The sequence below is a fragment of the Taeniopygia guttata genome, chromosome 1, assembly GCF_048771995.1.
Source record: "Taeniopygia guttata chromosome 1, bTaeGut7.mat, whole genome shotgun sequence".
NCBI lineage: Eukaryota > Metazoa > Chordata > Aves > Passeriformes > Estrildidae > Taeniopygia > Taeniopygia guttata.
The window spans coordinates 101,695,459-101,719,865 of NC_133024.1; the positions used below are offsets into that span (position 1 = coordinate 101,695,459).

General features: G+C 38.5%; 1 protein-coding gene across 3 annotated transcripts in view; it reads left to right on the forward strand.

Moving 5' to 3' along the window:
* Positions 1 to 24,407, forward strand: part of PHEX (phosphate regulating endopeptidase X-linked) — a 98,629-nt gene that overhangs the window by 10,728 nt on the left and 63,494 nt on the right. For 2 of the 3 annotated variants that reach the window (XM_012569468.5, XM_072934595.1), the window contains exons 4-9: positions 13,951 to 14,037; positions 15,064 to 15,290; positions 18,434 to 18,502; positions 19,080 to 19,196; positions 22,548 to 22,631; positions 22,944 to 23,089. In XM_012569468.5, coding sequence (XP_012424922.5) covers positions 13,951 to 14,037; positions 15,064 to 15,290; positions 18,434 to 18,502; positions 19,080 to 19,196; positions 22,548 to 22,631; positions 22,944 to 23,089 — 730 coding nt within the window. The remainder of the gene's footprint in view (positions 1 to 13,950; positions 14,038 to 15,063; positions 15,291 to 18,433; positions 18,503 to 19,079; positions 19,197 to 22,547; positions 22,632 to 22,943; positions 23,090 to 24,407) is intronic. The other variant, XM_072934592.1, reaches the window with a different exon arrangement.

Here is a 24,407-nt window from a genome sequence, read left to right on the forward strand (position 1 = left end):
CATGCTAAGCCAGATTTTATTTGATTTATTTCTCCAGTTCCTTTAGAAGTTGCTAATACATAGCTAGAAAAAAATGTAAGACAAAGAAAGAAATATCCAAGTGGGAAGTATTTGCTCAATGAAAACTCCATATCAGATAAAGGGAGTTCATATAAATTCATTTAAGAAGAGGCCCTTGGCACAGACAGGGACAAAAAGATGTGAAATGCTGGTTGGTGTACAGGAGCGTTTTTAAAATAACGTTTCTCATCTCCTCCTTAACTTCTTACTTCATGAGCTTTCCAAAATATATTCTTTGTAATTAAAAAAAAGGAAAAAGGGAAGTGTTGGTAGCTGAAATAATAAGCATAACTTCAGCCTCTAGGTATATTTGTGTTATCTCTTGAGTTATTTCAACATATTAGCTCAACACTGAGTTATTAATTTGTGTATGACACCTTGCTAGCAGTTTTAGCAAGAGGAAGAACTGCTGCATAGAGAAACAGTTAAAGGGATGAATAGACCTTGGAAGCAAATTTAATCTCTCCTTTCTCAAGAACTCTTAGTAGAACTTTGTACCACATAGTAAATATCCCTGTTTGACATTTGGTAGATTAAAAAAAACTCAGTCTTTAAAGACCTGGTCATTATGCAAGTTCTATGCTCTGAAATACTTATCATATTAAAGAAAACTATTAATTCTAAAATGATAACATGGCTTGGCCAGAAAGACACATTTTTCATACTTGATTTTCTTTGATGGTATGAAAAAGATGGAAACATTTATTCAGGCTATATATTAAAAAATTATGTTACTTAAAAGAAACTATTTGGACATCTAATCTGTTTTCTGTTCCCTGAATATTCCTGAGCCTACTCCTGTTCTGGAGAAAGGGATTTTGGGCAAAGACTTATTACACAGGTTGCACAAGTGTATATTTAATATTCTAAAAGCTTTTTTTTTTTTTTTTTTTGTTCAGGATCAATTGCTACAGATCTTTCAGTAGATAATGAGTAGCAAGTGTAAGAATTAATTTTGTCTTACCAAAAAAAGGTAGTTGTGGCTGTGTAATGTAATGTACTGAGCCCTGCATTAGGTGTTAGTGAGTTTGATGATGAAGCAATTTTTTCTATGTCTTTTGGATTTGGTGTTTTGGTTTGCTTGTGGTTTCTTTGTTTGGTAGGGATTTTTTTTGGTTTGTTTGTTTTTTATTTTTTTGTGCATGTGTGTGCATTTTTGAGTTTTGTTTAGTTTTGTTTTTTGTGGGCTTTTTTTCCTGGTGTGTTTTTGGGGGTTTTTGGAGGTTTTTTGAGACTCACAAGAGCATACAGCTTTGCAGGTGTCAGCTTCAAAAAAAGGGTAGAACATTTTCTATATCAGTGAAGGTTTTTGTTGCCTTAATAGGGAATTCCAAAAAGAGGAAATGGCAGTAGGTCAATGGAAAATAGCTAAGAACTACTGGGTGGTAGATTTTTTGTCTGTGTATCTCTGGCTTATTAAAGAATCAGAATTAGAAACATTAATTTTGGAGTTCTTCTAGATAGGCAAAATGTAATGTGATAGTTTAAAATACTTTTTTTTTTTTTTTAAGATTTGGGTTTATAATGGGGTAGGAATATATATACATATATTATGCTCCCATGGTTTTCTCTAGACGTCTTAAGATGCATTCCAGCTAAAATCATATAATCATTTCCCCTTTCATTTCTTTTCCATACGTTGTTTGAGGGTCACTTGGGTTTACTTTTCTGTGCTCAGAGGAATCCACAAACCACATGTGTAACCCACTTTGATCTCCTGACTATGCAAAATAAATAAAGTTTTAGCCTGGAGAAAGTAGTGGTAGGTCTTTCCTTGGATGAGACCTTCAGCAGAATTTCAGGCGTCGTGGAGGAATGTAAAGGAGATAATTGTAGAGAGCCAAAAATACCTCAAAAGCAGAGGCCTGTGGTTTGGATTATGACCCAAACCTAGGTAAGGGACATGTTTAGGTTAAAATTTCTTATAGAACTGTTCCTTATAGAACTTTCCTGGAAAGGACTGAGGTACCACTACTTCCCCTTAAGCATTCCTGGCCGGATCAGATTGTCCCTGACCTGAAGCCAGCCTTTCCTTTTCAGCCACACCACAGGAGTGTTAAAAAGTAGCTGACTAAAGAGCAAACATTCCTGTGCCCAACAGGACTCTGATGGGGAAGTCCTTGGAGTCCTTCAAAATGGAAAGAATCATTTGGCTGTGGCCTGCGTTGTGTGAAAAGAAGCAATCTCAAACTGCAACAGTTTCAGCCTCATGTCAGGTCAAGACAGCAGTAACTCTAGGAGTTACTAAATGTTTTTCCACTTACCATAATATTTCCTGCAAAGCTATTTGTGTTCCTGATGAATTTTTCTGGTTTGATTTGATGGCCTCCATTAAGGTTTTAGGAGTGCTTTTTTCTTGTCACTGAAAAGCAAGTGGCTTTTTGTGAACTGTCCAGAGCTGGAGGTCTGAGGCACATAATTCAGTGCTTATTACCTGTGGTGAATATTGGTGGTGAACCCAGAAGCTGCTTTTCCTTTCTCTGAAGTACAGTGGTACACAGCTAGCTTATTTTTTCCTTTCTGTGAGTGACCATGCAGGAAGCAATAAGCTAAAGTAAAAACAACAAAACAAAACTCCATAAACATTCCTAAATCTCAGAACTTCATAGGAGCTGATTTAAATTATGTGAATCATTTGTGAGCATGTCTTCCAGACCTTTTAAACTTAATTTATTACTGTGGAAACTGGTTTATAAATTAAGTGTCCATAGTGTTCCTGGTCCAGTGAGACACGTACTTCAGGCTGATTTGCTGCGCTAAGCTTTGTAGTGTGGCTGTTTTCTGAATGCCAGTCAGTTTAAAATGAGGAATTTCCAATGTGGTAAACAGAAATGGAGGTCTTTTAGGAGGATATGGTGTGTGGGTTTCTGAAGAACATGAGACAGAGAGCAAACAAAATACCTTGGCAGCATAAGTAACTTTTCCCAGGATAATCTGCAATGATTTCCTTTGGAAGAGAAATTATTTATAAGTAAAACTGATAAGTAAAAATATCTCTTTGGAAATTTATGCTGTTTGACTATAGGATATCCTTTCAGACTGATCCCAGGAGTTGGTGTTGAGCAGTTGTTATTGCTATTGAGTAGTTGCTGTCCTGCACAGAGGACCCTGTGCCACAGGGCTCTTTTAGGGCTGGGTTTTATCTCCCACCATTCAACTGGTGCTCAGCTGGGACCACTGGGATAGTTTGGAAGTGTCCCATGAAATCTGTAATGCAGCTGCTGACACTCATCCCCAGGTTTCCATATTAGCTGACCTGCCTCTTGTGATTTGTTTCCTTCAAAGTTATTTGAGCTTTTTGAGAGCTGTCCCATGTATGAGGAAGAATACCAGCAGCAATTCAAATAAAACAAGATATTTAAGGTTTTGCTTCCAATATTTTGCTGGCTAACTGCTCTTGAATAACAAGAAGGCAGAAAAAATCAATAGCACTTCATGCTGTTTTGCTTGGTCTTTTTGCAATAAATGGATCTCTTTTCAATGGTGCAAACACTTTTTCAGTGGTCCAAATCTTTCCTATAGTGGCTTATTTATCTGAATGTAAGAAAAAAACATAAGTGGCACAAGTCAGGTAAATCTCTCCAGGCAAGAAGTTAGTAGCATTTTGGTAAAATGAAATACCTAAGTCAAAAGTGGAGAAGCCAGGACTTTTCCCAGGCTTTGTGGCTGCTCAGAATGAAAATTGTGTTTGTAATGGGTCATTTTGGGAAACCATGAGTACAGATATGAGGCAATTTTGGTTCCTAAATGAGGTTTAAAGGCAGCACAGTAACTGAGCCGCAGGACTCCCACAGCATCTGCCTGGTGTGGAGAATAGAATGGCATCCTCCTCTGAGCCCTCAGCTAGAACCCGAGCAGGGCATCCTGCTCACTGCTGTTCCACATGTGGCACATATTTCCCTTAAATTTACAGTGAACCTGGGGTTTGTATGATATGTGTCATTCTGGGTGTGTTTGGGTGGGTAATTTTACAGAATCAGGATTGATGTCTTGGAATGCACAGCAATCCATGATATATGATTCCCCTTTTGACAAAAAAAAAAAAAAAATTCCACAAGTACATATTGAAAGTATTATGGTAATGAAGTAAATGTAATGCTGCCATTCTGTTGAAAATGTAGTTTAAAATCTTTTGCCTAATATTATAATGACATATGTTATCCTAAAGCATAATACTAGGAGGCCAGAAAGGCAGGGCAGGGAAGAGGGCAATTCTACTCAAAAGAGTAAGATGTATTATTGAAATTTAATTTATGAACAGTGGTTATCACCTCCATATAAAACAATTTTTGGTTTGGTCACAGTTTGTGTACAGTTACATTGACTTTTGGAGGAACTCACATGATGGGCTTATCTTTTGATATACAAACTCAGAGGATTTACAAAATCCCAAAACTGTAAACAAACAACATTTCTGTTTTGGAAATGTGCTGTGTATTAGGGCACTGAACAGCATTAGGAAGCATTTGTGTAAGCACAGCTGTGTGAGAACTTCCATACTGCTAAAATGGATATTCAAGGAAAGAATTGAAGAATTTCTTTTCAACGGGTGAGGAGGAACCCTAGAATGTCAGTATATGAGTTGAGTTTATTTGTCTAAATAGCGAATCCTTTAATGAAATTCGTATTTAGGAATATTTTTTTGTTCTACTTGGTTTATGTTCCTTGGGAACTAAAACCTATATGAATTGATTAATTACAAGATTGTAATGAATTCCTGTGGGAATACATATTCATATTAATTACATCCTTGTGAGTGCAAAATTAATTCATAATGATTTAAATGTTCCATTGGAATATCAGAAAAATGAATAATGAGGGGCTGTTATTTTCAAGAGTCACTGCTCCATCCATGATGAGATGAATGCTGCCATCAAGAAATTGGCTGATGGACATTAATTGCATCAAATAAAAAAGATTTTTTCCTGAATTGATAACTTGTGTCTTGATCATTATTAAATACCTTTAAGAAAAACCAACAAAACAAAACCCCAAAACAAACATAAAACCCCAACCAACCCCCTAAAAACCAAAAAGCATATCTGAGTCTATGTAAGCCAACACAAGGCCTTCCAGAAGTGATTAATGACCCCATCCATTGACTTCCTGGGTGGTTCTGCCTTCCAAAAAAGTGGGAATATACAACACAGCAGGTGTAGGGCAATCTGAGAAGAGAGTAGTGCTCTGCATTATTTCATATTCCTGTCTGAATAAGGGGTTTTCCATTATGAAATTTGCTTTGAGTGATTATTTCAATCACTTATGTACTTCAGTAAAATGATTCTGGTGATCTGATTATTAACAATGAGGAACTGAGAGAAGAAAGGTAAGAAAGAAGTAGAAGGCTGGTTAAGACTTCTGGTTAAGGCTGGTTAAGACTGGGAATACAAAAGACATGAAAGTGGAAATAAGGTGTACTTTGGAAAAATTTAAAAACTGCATTATAAGCACCAGAAAAGTATATTGACATCTTATTTTACTTTAGACACTCAAAGCAAAAAGGTTTCATTAGAAAAGGATAGTTTTAAGCATATGGAGAAAGATTTTTTTGCAAGCCTTTGATGCTAGTTTGATCTCCCATATATATATTTAGCAAACAGTAGAGAAATATGGACTATAATTAATCAGAAAGTCAAAATAGGTATTTATAAAATGCAATGAAATATATTTTGTACTGCATTAGGCTTGGATGCTTCCTTTCCTGTGCTCTGAAACTGAGAATTCTTTACAGCCACCAATGCACAAAGAAAAGGAAGAAGATCCTTAATGTCAGTAACAAGATAGCAATTATTTAATTTATTTATGGTGGTGAGAAAATTTGTCATCACTTTTTTTGCTTGTTTCTTTGCAAGGGAATAAAAATTTTATCTTTAGATTGTGTATTTTATTTTGGACTTTTGGAAACAAATTTTTATTTGAAAACCAATTATTTGCAGTTCACTTCTAATAAAGTGTCTGGTGGGAAAAAGCACTCCAGACTTCCCATGTCAGACTGTGCGGAAGATATGTGAACTAGCAAGAAGCTCTGCAGAGTAATTAGCTCTACTAGCAGTTTACAAAAAACAAATAAATTTAGGTTAGCTCATATTTTAGGGAACCCTCAGAAACCAAATATTGCTATCAATTTCTACTAGGGGAAAGAAGTGATTTTGCACACTTAAGTTGCCTATCAGGAGACATTCTCAGCAGAACTTGTGTTTTAAAGGCATAAAGGAATGTATTGAGGCCTTGAAATGATATATTTGAGGTTGGGTTGCACTGGTGTCAGGTGAAAACTGTAAGCAGACATCTTCACCTCCACTGAGATTTGTCTCTGTGGTATTTTCCAGGCAGGCTAGATCTTGCTTTGCTGTTCTTCCAAGGCTTCCAGATGCAAAACAATTCTGAAATGGAAGCTGGGCAGGTGCATTTGTGTGGGAGTTTGACCTGTGCTATTAACCTGCTAAGAGGGATAAAGTTGTGTTGAAACATTAAATGTTGTGTCCTACAGCAGATGTCCATGTCTTTTTCAAGAGTGCTCTGAGGGAACAGCTTTAACTCTAAGAATAATCTTGGCTTGATGATACTTGTCTTGTTCCCAAGAAATATGTTCATATTGAAATATCAATTAAGTCTATCACTTCAATTTAGAACATACATTCATACATACATATACAGTATTCTTCACTCTCCCCTCTAGACCCCATTCCAGCTATAAGTCCCTTTTCCAAACTGATGAGAATAAAAATATATGTATCAGATTTTCTTCTCTGACTATTTTGCAACCTGGAATCTTGCAGTCTAGTAAAATTCTTATTTTCATGTATCAAGACAGGAATGTTACCATTGGTCGAATGATCTCAGCAGTCTTGTTTATAATTTTATATGCTGTGGCCAGTGCTTTTATTTTGGGGTAGGACATTGTTCCCCTCGTAGACACAATGATACTTACCACTGCCAGCAGTCCTTCACTTTGGACTCTGAAAAGGAGGAATTGGAAACCAGATACTCTAAATGAATGTCAGCTAGCCCCAAATCATTCCGAAATGATCACTCTTGGAATGCAGAAGCTTATGTTGCTTCAGACTGTACATTTGTCTAGCTGTGATATCTGTAATAGCAGTGTGGTTTCAAAGTTTTTTGTGTGCCCTTTGGCATCCTGGCCAAATCTTTGCTCTGTGAACCATACTGACCTTGTCTTCTGAAATTCAGAGTGCTGAGTTCGAAGAGGGGGCAATGCCTTCATGCTGCAGTTGGAGGGCTAAACAACCCCAGTGGCACAGGTGCAGTTGGATACTTGGATTTTAGAGGTTACTTTTCAGGAATTCTTTTGCCATACCTCTTAAGTGTGAAGAAAATATGGGAATTAAGAGTTAGACATTTTTAAGAAGGACTAGATTAATCATAATTATCTTATAGTTCAGTGACCTCAAGGAATGACATTCTGCACACATATGTTGTGTGTTTGGTTTGATTGCTAAACTCCAACCAAGGTTTGAGAAGGCTTTTCTCTGCATTTAAGAGGTAATTCCTCACAGAACATCTTTACGAGAACCTGCTGTTGGCATTAGAGGACCATCTGCAATTTTTCAAAAGATAACTTGGATTTTGTTTTTTCACAGAGGTAGCATATAATAGTGCTAACTTAGGGAGGAAACAAAGGCTGTCACTGATAGCTGGAGATGAGAACAGCTCTTTTAATTATTATTCTCATCAGTTAAGTAACTCAGTTCTTACAGCTGTAGAGCACAGTGAGGGCAGGGTGACTAGCAGAGTCTTTATTGCTCAAGTATTGAAAGAGAAATTCTCTGTCATTGGGTATTTACAAATAAACATGCTGAATGTGTAGGCCTTTGGGCTGCTTTCTGAGTCTGGTCCCCCAAAAAATGCATTATGACCTGCTTTCAGTTTAGTACTGAGCATCATCTGGGCAACGCCAAGCAACTCCCACTGTCTCTGAAATTAAAGGGCAGAAGGGGATTCACTGTCTCCAAAGGATCAAGCTCTTTGAGTGTGTGGATCAAGTTCAGCAAGCTTTATGCTCATAAAGGAGCACTATGCCAGTCACTTGGAGTCTGACATTAGTTAGATAAGGAGCAATCTGTGGCTCACTTTCATTATCTGCAACAATGGATAATGGCTGTGTCTCCTTGCTCTGTCATGCCTAAGAGTGCTTTGAGATCTGTATCCTAAATGTATAGAGTGCAATTGCAGGAGTAACCATTAGATTATTTCCTATGACCTTTTTTGTGCCACAGACAATTACATTACCCATGTAATGCAGCTCAGTAGCTTGCACTGGGATGAAATATAATTGACTTTGGGGTAAAGTTTATCTCCCAAAAAAGCATGAAGTCTTGAAAATATTAAGGGGCAGAGAAGCCGCTATCTTCTCTGGTTGCTGGTTCCAGTGGTTAATCACTGTCACTGCTGAATTTGTCTTCATCATTCAACCGCTGGCTTTCTTTGTGCCTTTTTGCCATAGACTAAAGACCTCTCTGGCACCAAGCATTTTCTAAAGGTGTTTTGGTATTGTGATCCCATCACCCTTTCACATCTCTTGTGAGAAAAATCATGTCCCCTCATTGCATGCTTTTTTTGTCCTTCCCTTCTCTTTCTCAAGCTATACCCTCCAAAGAAAAAACCCGATTGTTTTGATATTTTTCTGCCCTCTGTCCAACTGTCCAACATTGTTTTTACAGCTCAAACAACAGCCAAAGGGCAGGCTGTGTTCCAGTCTGTCTCACCAGCCTGTGTACATATTAAGATCATCTCCCCACTTTGATACTCCTCTGGTTTTGCAATCCAAGACTCCTGTCTGTTCTAGCATTGCCCTGGGAGTTCACACTGAATTATTTGTCTGCTTTTAGCTTTTCACTCCACCAGGGTTACAACTTTCCAGGAAATAGGATATCCCTTGGGGTTCTTGTATAATTTTTGATTTTTTTTACAGTCCATGCATATTCTCTGGGGGATATTTGCACATGGAATACTTTTTCTTCAAGATACAAAGCATTATAATATATTTCAGATCATTGTCAGATATCACTGTGCAAACACTTGAGCTTGCATTTTCCAAACAGAGCAAATGTTTGTAAAAGGATAAGGACAAAAACTAATGGAAGAAATGCCGCTGTCTTTGCCAACTAGATATTTCTCTATATTTAGGGTTGTAAAGTGCAGAGAAAACTTTTATTTTTTCACTAGAATAGGAAATAAACCTCATGAATAACACAGTATTTCACAGGATTTCAACACAACAATACATATAGAAAACTGTCTGATAGGGTACAGTATATATACAATCTGATCAGGACACTGATAAATTGAATCAGTATTTCTAATCTGAATGAATGGTGCGCATGTTTCTTTTCTCTGCAAATCTATCATTACAATCCTTTTTCATGCAGTCCAAGTCAGAAGAAGGAAAGGTATGGGATTTCTTGGTACCATACATAAAATATGATGGTAGAAAACAAAAGTGAAGCTGTGCAAGACAGCAGGCTGGAAAATCAACACGGGCTGGAAATGGAAATTAAGATTAAAGGTAACACTTAGCCACAAGACTATTCTTAGCAGCTTTAGAATAGTATGCAGTTAAATAAACACACATGGAAAGCTTACTTTGTAATGTGCCTTGCTCTCACTTTTAACAGCAGATGATTGCTATTTACTCAAGGGTAGTGAACCGCAGGAAGCTGAGCTTTTTTAGCACTCTTGCCCTGAAAAAGAACTATGTGAAGGCAACTCAATATAAACTCTCTTCCTTCCTTCTTTCCCAGTTCCACCCACAGCTGTGCCTTTTATTCCTTGACTGTATATCTGAGCATCTCCAGTTTGGACAAATGAAGGTCACTCCCAGCTATGGAGTGTTTTTTTTGCTGGTGATGCTGAGTCTTTATGTTTTATATGAGAGTCAGGGAGTGCAATGATGCGAACCTGCCTGACCTGGGATGACAGAAGTTCAAGAACCTTGACTGAAATGGGAACTTCTACACCCTCATCTCCTTTATACAAGAAAGTGAATGATGAAGCCATTTGCAACCTCAGGAAGCTTAGGATATCGTGAACACCTTTAGCCAGTTTCTGACTGTGCAAGTGGTAGCTGCTTAATGACATGAGTTATGTTATTACAGCACTGTGGAGAGCAATTGCTGTTGACATAGTTGTTGGCACTTGCCATAACTAAGTTTTATGTGAAGGGAAACATAAATCTTGCATTTGGGCATCCTGTGTATATGGAAACACGAACAATGAGATGCTGAGGTCAGTGATAGAGGCAAAGATCTTTTTTTATCCCAAAGAAAATGACTTCAGAAATAATTTAAAAGTGAAGAAAGTGAAAGAGATAACTGAAAAATAACTGTTTTGCTAAATAAGCTATTCAAACATGTCCTTGATATTTGGCTAAGGAAATGGGATCCAAACTGTATATTCAACTGGCTTAAGCTATGCTGGTTCACTTTGTATGTCCTGGTGATTTTTGGTTATGATATTCTGCTTTGCAGGCAGGCTAGTGGTATAACTCAGTAGCAGCAATAAATTGTTAAATTTTGGTTGATATTAATAACAATTCTGTGCTTTTTCAGATGCGTGGAAATCAGCTTAGAGCGTGGTTTCTTTTTAACCTGTGCAGATTTTGTTGGAGTGATGTGTATTTCCTAATCTGATCAAAACTACTTATTCCTAACAATTCTTCTTTAGAGGAAAAAAAAATGGTGTCCTAAAATGGAAGACTGCTTTAAGGAATTAGAACTTTTAGTCTGAAACAAGAAAACAGACAAGAAAACAGAAAGCAAGCAAGCAAGACAGCTCAAAGAAGAAGTTCAATGTCCTTCTTAGTGCTAAGTGAGCTGTTTTAGTCAAAATGTTGGTAGCCCTGATCTCCCTAACTAGATCAAAGTTTAAGGAAACTGTGCTTAAGGAAAGCCTATCAGGCGAACTTCTCAGTAGATTTGTATGAATACACACAATTCCTTAGTGAGTCGTGAGAGGTGGAGCTTGGAAACACAAAAGAACTTAACAGCAAATCTGTGGTTTCTTATGAGGTGCAACATGAACTGATCTTTGGTGGTCTTTCTCTTCCTATCCCTTGAAAGACAACATTGGTTTTGCTTACATTTTGGCATCAAAACAGAAAATATCTGAAGTATTACAGTTTTCTAAAGTGGAAAGACAATTCTCCCAGCAGCTATAGATCAGGTGAATGTTTTTCAGGCAGGCTGAATTTGCTCTCTGTATGTCACTGGCTGGCATTTCCCTTGCTGTAGGGGAGAGCCTGAAATCCATGTCATGTGTCAGGAGGTGAAGCACTGCTCAGAGAGCGTGGGATGGCCCTGGGGCAGGTTTGTTCAGCTTGCAGAGCCCTGGGAGAGCAGACTGAGCTGCTGCCCTGCCAGAGACTGCCCTGCAGAGCAGCGTGCACAGACCCACACAAACAGACAGCTCTGTATGGAGTGGGTTTGTCAGAGCCTGCAGCTGCAGCCAGGCTGCTCACAGGACCCAATATGGCTAATTTAAAGAGAGCTTGATAGGCCTACATAGATTTCAATCACAGTAGTGACTTTCTTTCCATGAATAAGCAGCCTCTAGACAGACTAATTGATTACGTATATCTTTGATCAGTATGCTGTGCTTCTTGCCTTTTCTTCCTATTCTTGCCTTCTTGCTATTCATCTGTAAGAATTTAAATACTCAAGGACACATAAAATCCATATGTATTTTTGAATTAAATAAGAAGCAAATTTCTAAATCTTGTGTTTGGATTTTATACTAGCTAGTGTAGAAATCATGTGGATGTGAGCACTAGTCCAGGTTTGAGCTTCTAAATCTTTCTGAAATCTTGAGGTTAAGGCTGGGAAATCTCCACAGCCTAAAGACCATCCATGGATCACACCCCCTATTTCAGTGTCCACAGGATTCAAGCATCTTATTGAGTCTTTCATATCTGATCACTGGATTTTATGTTATCAGAACTGAGAATTGTCTTCATAAAAGAATTCTGTGCAAGCTGGCAACATCTACCCCACCTCACTCTTTGCAATAGTGAGACAGGGTAGATGTCACAAAAATGAAATGGTTTGATGGAAAAACATCAGGTCTGATTTTAACACAATTTGATGCAGTTGTATCTCTAGAGTTGATTTTATTGGCTCATATAATCTGTTTCTCTCTTGAGCTTTAGCCATTGGATTTTATTAGCTTCAACATTTCATGGTTGTACAGCTCACTGGCAAAGACAGAAATTATTGTAATGGCTGTAATGAGAGGGTAGATTTTCATCCTTAGTTTTATGAAGGACTCATTTATCATTTCTTTCAAAATGCCATTTAAAAATGTGAATAGGTCTGCTACGAATTGTACACACTGAACATATATATAGATGATTTGCATTATATTGTATTTAACAAATGGGGAAATATTTGAGGATTTGAAACCAAAGCTATCCTCTCCAAAAATATTTTTATAGAAAAATCTTTTTCATAACTAAGAGGGAATAATGTCATTAAATCTCTTAATTGTCTAAGCAAAAGAATTGGGCAATAAGGCTTTTTGTTTGTTTAAGGAGAAAAGGGGTTGGAGGGCATTGCTCATCACTGTGGTATTCCTTGAGTAATAAAGTAATAAACAGTTTGAGGTCTGCATTATGGTCCCCTGAGTGCTCACATGAGTTCAGGTGGGGAATATCTAAGAGGTGCAGCATGGCTGGTCCTTAGGGAACTAGGGAAATTTTGGGAAATAAGTGCCTTAAGATCCTGCCTCAAGCAGTGAGCTCCTAGTACTGAGAGAAGCTGTGCAAACCCAGGCTGTTCTCAGCTGAAGAACTGAGCAGTCGCACCCACCTTTTGCCTTCCTGCAGGGGAGGCATTGCGGGGTGGAAAGGCTGGAGAGTGAGCAGCCTCCACTGTTAGCAGGAGGATGCTGCTTTTGGATGGCAGTGCCACCACTTCTTCTTTACTCTGCATGTCCCCAGCCAGTCCTGGCAGAGGAATAACATTGCATTGATCCCGATCCAGCTCTCTGTGGGAGCTGTTTGGTCTTGCCATGGCTGGTGTTGTTACGGAGTCTCAGTGGTTCTCTGCATTCACAGGCCTCTTGTTTTCTTTTCCCCCATTTGTGTGGGGTATGCTTCTCAGCACACTTGCACTGAGCAGAGCCCTGGGTGGTACTTTGGTGCAGGGAAGGGAGTCTTGAATTTTTCAAGGCTTTTTAGCTCTGGCTGAGCACACCACAGGAGGGACTTGATACCAGCAAAGCCACTCCTTCCAGTGGTCCCAGTAACATTAAAGTAAGGCTGTGCAGGACCTGCTTGGGTCTTGCAAAACCAGATGAGGTCCAACAGAGTTTGCCAGTCCTGTTCCTGTGCTGTGCTCTAGAGTTACCTGCTTCTCTTGGCTGTGGAAGTGCTTGTGCCGTGCAGCACCTGGGCTGATATATCTCTCTGAAGCTCAGCTGCCTCTGCATTTAGCCCCAGTACTTTGTATCTGCAGCTGCATCGTGGCTGATTTACAGCTTGCTCCTGGTATCCTGTAACCTTCTCTGTTAGGTCCTGTTTTAATCATGTACCAGCACCAGAAGCTGAGCCACTTGAAAAAATTCCTGACTACCTTCTCTGTGTGTTGGTTCTGCCTGTCACCTCAGTTTGCTGAGGGTAGCTGGTTGTGAGGATGAGTAACAATCTGCATCTATCATTTAGCTTTATATCAGATTTTTATTTTAATAAATAAATAAAAAATCCTTCTCTGTTGGGGATTGAAAAAGTTGCAATTATGTTTATGCTACTACTTAAGAAAGTACACATGGAGCCTCATAATTAATTAAACAAATCCTATGATTATACAAAATGCTGAAACAGGCAAGCAGTGTCTACATTTTCCAAAGTATTGAAAAAAATTATTTGTTTTTTTTCAGCATTGCTAGAGAAACCCATCAGCAAAAGACGAGACAGTGAAGCTGTACAGAAGGCCAAGATCCTTTATGCATCCTGCATGAATGAGGGTAATTAATTGATTTGAGGAGGTCACAGATGCATTTCCTGCATTTATAAAGGCAGGCTTTTGTCTCTCTGCAGAGCTCTGTGAAGCTCTGTGCAGATGCATGGATTGTACTGATATGGATTCAGCAGGGGTTGAAGCTGTGAACTGAGACTGAGGTACACTCAGGTACAAGTCAGTTTTAGAGAAACCTCTGTTTGTCAGAACTGTGAAGAGATATTTATCTGTGCAAAAGGATGTTAAACTGTGCCCCAGGGTTGTGGGGTTAGTGCCTGGGGTTATTAAATCAGAGGAATACTCTGATGAAATTCTCATACTGATATTTTCAAGTGCCTGTTGCTCATCACCTTCTACATTTCTCTAAATCTGTTTAATCAAAACACTACCCCAGGGCTGGGTATAAACAGCCCTGACTCTTTAGCTTTGCTATCTGCATGTCAAGAAAGTTGGCCATGTTTGCAGAGTGCTTTTCCTCAGCTTGTAAATGCTGTAAGGTAAGTTCACTAATTTGGGATATACCACTACTCTTAGGTAGCTGCACAGGTGAAAGAAGGCTTGGAAGTCCCCCTTGTCCTTCTGACTCTTTCAGGATTTATTTCCTGCACACTTTTCTTACAGCATGGCCCATCTGACTGCCAGCAAGTGAGACAGCCTGGTCTACAACCTTGGTGCCCAGATATCGCCCCTCTGGACTTGATTATGAGCAATAACACCCAAAATTTCCCTAAAACCAGTGAAATTTCTATGCTAGTTCCTAAGCAAAGAGTGTTTTTTTTTTTTTTTAATTTACCTAATTCTATCCTTTGCTTTTTTGGAAATGTGCTGACTTGCCTCTCTTATTCTTGATACAGATAAACAGGGTTGGACTTCTATGCTGCCCTGCTCACAGGCAGAGCAGAGGCTTTGAGTTTCAGCTATTGTGATTGCCTTGCCTGGAAGTCAATCGATGCCAATAAATCTTTGTCTTGTGTGGCTGCTGCTGGACTTGAATTGTCTGGAATGTAATTGTTGTCACACTTGGGCATTTCAGATAAAATTGAAAAAGCCGATGTGAAACCCCTGTTAAGTATCCTGAAGCATTCACCTTTCCGCTGGCCTGTGCTGGAATCCAATATTGGGCCTGAAGGACTGTGGTCAGAGAGGAAGTTCAGCTTGGTCCAAGCCTTGGCAACCCTTCGTGGCCAATACAGCAGCTCTGTCTTCATCCGTTTGTATGTGGCTGCCGATGACAAAATCTCCCACCGCTATATCCTGAAGGTAGAGTACAGCATTTCTAACAGGTCACTTTGCATGCTGTTTTATGGTCTCTTTTTTTAAAACATGTTTACGTACCAAATGTTTACATTTTATTGTTCTTGTTGTTATCTGCTGTCTTACAGATGCATGTAGGTGCCTGTTTATGGGAATGTAGAAGTCACTAGCAACCACATGCTATTGAAAAGTATTTCTGTACAGGTTTTCTTCTTTCAAATGGAAAAAACCCATAAAAATGTCCCAGTAGACCAATAGCCAGGGTTTATGTGCAGGAGAATCAGAACTCAGTATCTGATTCTGTGTGCTGCTTATGACTCATCGGTTGCATGAAGAAGGATTTTTGTCTGTGAGGATGAAAAATGGTCCATCAGTAGCAGATATTTTGAACTTGAGCTGTTTTTCTTGAGATGGAAACGCTTAATCTGGTGCTTATACAGCACCTTACAAGAGAGATTTATCCCAAGTGCTTTTAAATGTGAAATAAGAGAATTCACATTTTTCCTGAAATGCTTTTAGACCTGAAATTGCTTTTAGAACAATTGAAATTTTCCTGAAATTGCTTTTAGACCAAAACATTGCCAAATTGTTAACAATGAATGGCATTAAATAACAGTTTAGTAAGAAAAAGACTCAAGAAATGTTGCCTCCCTATAGTCTGACAAAACTCCAGATAAAATTGTATAACTGTGGCAAGGCTGAGTGCCTGAGCCAAATGCATTGCTGTTTAAGAACTTCAGATGAGAAGCCAGAGCACACCCTCCCTCCATGGCTACAAGAAAATAGTTCATGAAAGCAAGAGAGAAGGAACAAATAAGAAAGTTACGATGGCATTCATCACAGCAAAAAAAGGATCTCAGACCCTTATTTTGCTAGTATCTTGGCTAGCTGTAGGAATGTAGCCAAGAATACATTGTATTTAGGGACTGTGGTGGTACTGGACAGTTCTAAGTCATTTCTTCCATGTGACTTTTGACTGAGGCATTTAACCGGCATAAAGTTGAAGGGTAACTTTCCTTCATCTCTAGGACATTTTCCTGAATAATCAACAGCAGATCAACAGTTTGCTGTGTTAAAGCTTTCATTCTGCTACAATGCTGTTGAGATCCTGTCAGGTTTTCTTCAGCTGGAGACTCACTCAAAAGAACTGAAGCTGTAGAATCAGGGAGATGTTTATCCAAGTATCTCCTGTCATATATTTCAGTTCGAGTCTCCTGTCAGCAAATGGCTGGACAGGAGCACCCTCACTGCTGGTCTCTTGGAAATGAATTACAACCAGCAGGACCTTCACTCACAATGCTTAGGGGCACCTGGGAATTAAATATCTAACTGAAGCATTACATGCTATAAATGACATATATTCTGTGGGTGTTCTGATGTTAATTTGATTCAGACCTTGATCTGCAGAATGCAAAGCCACTGATGTACTTTGTCACTGTTTTAACAAATTCCCTGGTTGTAGATGTACCACAGTGTATTTCAATCTGCTTGTAAAAATGGCTTTATTGCAAAATTATCTTTGTTCAGCATTGCAAAATCATCAATGGGTCATAAAAGAAATGGAAACTCCAAATAAAACTTTGTTCAGCATTCAACATGATCTTTTTTCTTTTTTTTTTTTTCATGAATGCAGAAGCTGTTGGTTAACATTTTTTGTTTGTTTCTCATATTTGTGCTCTCTTGGTTTAATGTGCTGTCAAATCTAATTCTTAAGACCAGGGAATTTGAACAAGCATTTAATGTAACAGTCACATAATTGAAATTCCCCAAATAATCTGAAGTTAACTATTGCAAAGAAACATGTACAAGAAAACATAAGAGTATATTCTTTTTGCATCATTGTGCTGAGAAAAGAAACTGATGCCGTTTTTCAAAGAATGAGAATTGCGCTGAGCATCACAATTACTCCTTTCTCAGGATGGTTTGTTTTGTAGAGGAAAATATTACATTTATTCATGCACTTAAAATTCTAAGTTTTATTTATTTTTCACATGTAGAAAATGTGAAATATAAATCAATTAGCCTAAAGTATGTAGATTAAATAAGACTTATATGAATTGTATGAATAAATACAGTCTATTGTCACTAGACTTACCTTTTAAAAACAATTGCAGCATCAAACTAAAAATGTTTAGAACATCTAAGAAGTTGCTTCTGCTCCAATCTGTATCTTATTCAGAGTTTGGAAGACGGTTGATGGAAGTTTTCAGCTTTGGCTTCCATACCCTAACCTAAGTTAATCGCATTAAAAAGTTCTGGGAAATCTCAGTTACTAGTAATTATTATAAAATACATGCTGTGTAGTGAGTTTTTTCCTGGTTAGGAATTTGAAACAGTATGCAAATATTCCCATGTAGATATTTCACTCAAAACACTAAATGCAGATCTCAAACTTTCAGGTCTAATTCCAGTATTAGGGTGAATATAGACCAGAAAATCTGATCCATGTTTATATGGAAAAGGTAAGTGAAGGTCAAAGATCCATCTGGACTACCAGACACCTTTAGCTAAGGTACTGGGGACATAACATTATCCTGTGCATGCAATCCTGGCTGGCACTTCAGTTTCAGTTCATCTGTTCAGAAGACTGAGTACAGCTCCCAGTGCTGGTCTAGGGTGAAGCTCAAAAGTGTAACCCCAGCTTCAGTCACAAAAACCTGATGATGCCTCCCAGATAGACAGCAGCTCTCATGCTGCAGTACCTCGGGGGCATTTGGTGCATACACTGGACTGGTGTGGTCCCAAGCTGACTCCTGTACCCCAGAAACAGGCATAGTCATCATCACCTGTGGTTTGATCCTGTAGGCCCAGTCCTTTTGCATTTCCTACTCATTGATGTAGCTGTTTTAAACAGCTAAATCACTCCTGTGATTCTTTTCTTTAGGTGGCTTAGCTATTGCAGGGGTCATCGAGGTTCCCTAGACCACAGTAATGTGATTTAGTTAATTCTTGTCAGCACAGCATAGCATTTTCCTGATGTTTTTAAATACTGTCCAACTCAGACTGGTGCAGTGTTTTATATGTTGGGTATTTGCACACAACTACTGTAATTGCCAGAAAAACGTGAACTCTTCCAAAACTGCTTGTCAGTTTATCTTTGAATCTGATGAATTTAGCTGTTAAATGTTACTTTGTGTTGTTTTTAACAGCTTGATCAAGCAAGCCTCTCTCTGGCATCTCGAGAGGATTATCTAGAAAATACCACAGAAGCCAAATCTGTAAGTATTGTCAGCTGAAAAATAGAGCCACCATTATTCCCCTCATCTTTTTTCATTATTAGTTTTGTTTTGTTGAGCTCCAAACTGAGAAAAGGTTGTGCTTTGTTTGGATTTGGGTTTTGCAGGGTTTCTAGCAGAAAACACACTTCTATCAAATACTCTTGCAAAGTTTACTAAGTGAAGCTTGCACTTGTATACAAGTACTTCTGTCCCATGGTGGTTACCGTATTAGTTGGCTTAAAATATTGGTGTGCATTTTTACACATTGTCTAATCCATTTGTAAGAGCTGAACATTGTCAGTCTAATCCAGAAATGTCATTTACATTTCCTGAGTTTTGTACTCCCTGAACCACAGCAGTTGTCTCTGTCATGCACGGTATTTTTACAGTGTTATTTCTCCTTTTTAACTTGCTTGCCATTCAAGGTAAGGAAAGCACAACCTTGGTTCCTAAGGCATGAAAATAATATATCCCCTTCTATAGCTGGGCATTTCTGGTCTGTTGCTGCAACTCTCAAGAGCAAATTTTCTCAAGAGCAAATCCTGTTTGTCATTTGAGTCTTTCTCTTTCTTTGCAGTACCGAGATGCCTTTTTGAAGTTCATGGTTGATACAGCAGTGCTGCTGGGTGCAAATGCCTCCCGAGCCGAATCTGATATGAAATCAGTTCTAAAACTGGAAGTTAAAATAGCAGAGGTTGGTAATCTAATCTAATCTAATCTAATCTAATCTAATCTAATCTAATCTAATCCTTTCTTGAAATGAAAAGCCATTGTAACAACAGCATTAGCAAAGAGATTTTAGAAGGAACAGATCCTGATGAAGAAAGGATGGTTAATATTTCTCCATTAGTTAATTGTTAAACTGTAAATTTTATTTGTCGGAATCTGTGGGTATTGGTGATTCCGAGATTGTAGAAAGTGTCTGTCTTTCTGCCCCGTTGCCAAAGAAGAAGCCATAATTCGTCTGTGCTGTTTTCAAGGTTGTTTATTCTGTTTATCTCTAACATGTTCTGCTGCCCTGCCGCAGGTCTGTCCTGCAGGGCAGCGTGTGGGGCTCTGCCCCCAGTGGGATGTTACAAACATTATATACCAGAAACTACGTGTGCTATATTTACAATGATGTGCCAATATCTATCATCTACGTTAAACAGCATGTCCCCAGCCTAAACCAATAGAAAAATGCCAACACTACAGTGAAACATGGAGGGCATGAAGAAGGAGGAAAAGGACAAGACACACCCAATTTCCTCCATTTTGTCCCCTTTGAACCCCTAATCTAGAAGCCTAAAATTTTACTTTTGCCACATTTAATTATTACTCTTATCAAACACTCAGAGCTTGTAATTCATCCTGTAAGATTGAAAACTCTTCTCCATGGACAGAGATCACAGACAGTGTCTCTTGGGGCTCTGTACAGGGGGGTTCCTGACCCCTGCCAGGGTCCCAGACCTGCCAGGACAGCCAGAGGGAAGCCCTGGATTCCCACATTTATTCTCAGGGCAAAAACCTTAGCCAAAAACCCCTGGTGTTTTAAATTTTTAATGTCAGCCAGGCTGACCAGAGGCAAGCCTGGGGGTGGCATGGCAAAGTTTAAGGGATGGTGTATTAGCAAGGTCCTTTGGTCTGCCATCTCTGTGGAGTTGGGAGATGGAGATCCATATGGCAACAGAGATACAGGGGCTGTTGATGTGTTAGAAACTGTGGAAGTGCCTGAGGATGGTCCCATAGGAATTAGGGTTTCTCCTTCCAAAAAGGTGATGAGATCAATATCCCAGCTGAAGTGCATCTACCACAATTCACCGGTACCCACTGGTCAGCTGGAAAAATATGACATAACCCAAGACCTTTTCCAACCTAAGTGATTCTATAATTTTTAAGCTGTGTAGAATCTGAGCTCCTGCCATGTACCCGTGTTAAGAATATATTACTCTGTTGTTTAAGAAGCAGACTGGGTTATTCTCTGTGGAACACTCTAAAAGCAGTGCAAGACTTAGGTGGGATATGGGATCTTGGTGGTGAGAGGTGGTGTTTACAGCAGCACCAAAAGTAAGGGTATAGACTTGATGCTGGTTTGCAGAACTGCCAGCTGAGCTGAGTATTCCATCTTCATACTGGCAAGGAAAGAAGCTATCCCTGTGATATGCTGGTCTTCTGTTAGCATAGAAGCCTGCTGCATGGGACAGGTGATGCAGCAGGTGTCTTTTATCTGGATTCTGGTTTTGCAGTCTACAGGATGCTTCTTAATGTGTATTTGTACAGAAGTGAGGGCCACCCACAGTAGTAACCAATGAGTATTTCCATCTCTCTGCTGAAGGGGATGAAATTTTGTCAAACATTTAAGCCAAGCCCAGTATTCATTTGCAGCTATTTAGCATGGATGGACTAAAGCACAAATATTTCCTTGCAACCCAGCACACTTGAAAAACAGTACATATTTGTTCTGTTTATCAGTGATGGCATAAGAAGAGGCATCCTTAGCTGTGGTAGCTCTAATGCTTTGCTTAACAATTGTCTTACAGAGCATTAATCCACAAAGTATGTAAGTGAAGCTGCCATGCAAGAGGACGTGGATCATGTAACAACCCTCAGCATCAGTAATGCACATCGTTATGCAACAAGCCAGGCTTGCTTATAGGTTATTTTAGTAAGGATAATCCTCCTAACATCTGTCCAGATATTAGGCATCAGTCAATAGACATGGATTGTTGCATAAACCCTAATAAACATAATGATTATATAAACATCTTATTGTGATGGATGTAGTCCTGTTTGTCGCTGGAGGTTTTATTTTATCTTGTGTTCCTCTGCATTTTTTCATTTTTCCATATGTAATGGAGAATTTCTATGCTCAGGAAGAGGCAGCAAGAATAGGAAGGAGTGGCATGCTTTGAGAGAGCTTGTTGTGTACAAGGGAGATCTTTATTAAGTTTGAGTCACTGGAGCAGGAGGGAAAGTTTTGTGAGGAAGGGAGTAAATGGCTTCAAGAAGTGTTTAAAGATTTTTCAGATAAATGAAATTTTCCGAAAGGGAAAATTAAGCAAGTTTCTTTCCCCTATGGCTTGGGCAATAGTAAAACCATAAACACTTACTGGAGAATTTTGATTGGAGAAGTGCCAGAGGTCTGGTTAGTCAGGTGTCAATCTCTGTCCTTTAGACTGCCCAGCATGCAGCCTATTGTATAGGATTTACCTTACAGCAGGCTGGAATTGCCATTGGGAATTTTTATTTCTCTTGAACACTGAGAAAATTTTGAGCTGTATCTGTACTTTGTTTGTTTTACTATTATGAACTACACTCCACAGTGTCTTGGAGTCTGCATGTCCCTCTTGTCAGTCATAAAAGGTCTTGCTTCATATTTAGGATTTCTTTTGCTGTATCCTTGGACACTGCAGAGGAACTTGAGATCCGTCTCCTCTGCTCACCCGCATGAGAGGCCTGGTTGGAGAATACTTTATTCATTTCTGGCCTATATACTCAGGTTTCATGCTATGGAAATTGGGATGATGGGGTGAAATGAGGAGAAACTTGTGTGTATCTGGCTCTTCTCCCAGGTGGAATAAAGCCCTAGAAAGAACATATTCAAATCTGACACATGAGATGCACTTCCAGTTATGAAGATGAACCTATCTCAAACTTGACCTATTAAATCTGAAGTTGGCTTCTACTCAATAGAAGGAATGAAGGAATGAATAAGTATTAATAAATATTAATAATAAAAATAAGTATTAATGCTCAAGGTGTACTTTTATCTCTTATGTATTAATATGTTTTTTCCTTAGCATAATCAGAGCTAAATTAGTCTAAAGTCCAAAGAAGGCATGCAGCTCATTAAATTCCCCAGTAATAAGTTAAACATAAAAGGAACTATGTTCCATTTTTTCTAGTTAAATGCAATCCTCAGAAACAGAGGCTAATGCCATAAATGTTTGGAAAACAGGTGGTGAGATATTTTTGCACTGGGATTATGAAGGATGGTAATGATGTAAGAGTCCCTGCAGGATAAACCTTGTTTTGATGGTTTTGTGCATTTTTTTGTCTTCACCAGATCATGATTCCATATGAAAATCGAACAAGTGAGGTGATGTACAATAAAATGAACATATCGGAGCTTAGTGCCATGATTCCACAGGTTTGTTGGGGATAACTGAAATTTTTTTTTAATATATGACTTGTATAATTAAAACTGTCTTTAGTGTTCAGAACACCATGTTAAAGAAGTATCATTAGGAATGTGTGTGCTCATTTACAGTGTATGTTCTTTTAAATATAGTTCCAACTTTAATGAGGATTGAAAACATATGTAGTGACAAAGTGCAATAGTTTCTAAGTTTTTAATAAGTAAAGCATTGAAATCATTAGTTTTAAAGGTGTAAGTAACTTAGTTAATAAATCATCTCACTTCCATAATCTGCTTTAACCAGCCTTCTCTTTGTCATTGCAGTTTGACTGGCTGGGATACATCAAGAAGGTGATTGACACCAAACTCTACCCTGAGCTTAAAGATATAGGTCCTTCAGAAAATGTGATTGTCCGTGTTCCCCAGTACTTCAAAGATTTATTCAGGATACTAGAAAATGAAAGGAAAAAGTAAGGATCCTATGATGGCTTCACTCACTTGTAAGGGGACATCAAATGCTGGGCTTTTTCTATTTTTTTTTTTTTTTCATGAGTTTCAGCTAGTCTTGGAATCAAGCCTCTAGGCAAACAATCTGTTTGGTTTTGTCTGAATAAGGATTTAGATATTACCTTGTATACAGCAGGAGAATTTTCAGTTTCAACACATTTCTTCTGTGGTTAACACAGGTTGCAGTAAAGCTGCTATTTCCAGATGCATTCAGCATCTCTTATTTTATAGGGTCTTGTATCTTGTGAAATCCTTTTCACGTGTAGAACATAGTTGTAAAATGCAGGTAACTCAAATCAAACATGGTAGATGTTCTTTGCACAGGGAAGCAAGACAGCTTTGGGCAGTAATGAAAAAGTGCCATCCCATTTGAAACATTCTTACTGATGACTTCTAGGGGATTTCTGTGATAATTTGGTCTCTGAGGCATGTTACTGAACTTGATGCTATCTCCAAATATCAGTCTGTGCTGATTGTACAATATGTCCACAACCAAATGTATTTCAGGAAAAAAGGACAAAGATTATTCTTATATTGTCTCTCTCTGGCACTAGTGATGGAATGCTTACATTAATTCATAGCATCTGTAAAAATAGCACACAAATCAAACAATTAGAAAATTAAAAATTACTGATTTGCCTACAGATCATCAAATATCTTTTCTTTAAAAACATTTGGATAAGTAGCATTAGTGCTGCCAATATTAATCTATCGAAAAAAGTTTTTAAAATTATTTTGGCCGTCCCTGTTTTCTAACTCAAAGTTTGTTACATCAGTGGGTATAAATGTGTGATTTAGAGGATGCATATCTAGCAAGATAATAGGGAATTTGTTATTCCCTGCATACAAATACACTTAAATGCAAATATATTCTGTAACTACAGAGTAAATACCTGGATACTTTTTCCATTAGTTTCTTATTCAAGGAAAATCTGAGTATTCAAGAGAATTTAAGCCAGCCTGTGTGTCTTGGCAGAAGGAGGCCGGAGTAATGACCAGAAATATTTGCAATGCCTGTCTTTAGCAAAGCTCAAGACCAGGTTTGTCACAGATTTCTCCCCCTCACAGGTCAGGGGGAGAGGGTGAACAAAACCAGTTCCAGTATATTCATACTGCATATTTTATAGGTGTTAATGACTTAGGCGTTTTCTGCCCAGTCTTATCCTAAGAAATTTGCATCATAAAATGTTAGAAACTGCAAATACTGCTAAACTGAATCCAAGCAGGTTTCAAATTCTTGTGTGTAAAATGTATCCAAACAGCCCAGGGCTGATAACCAAG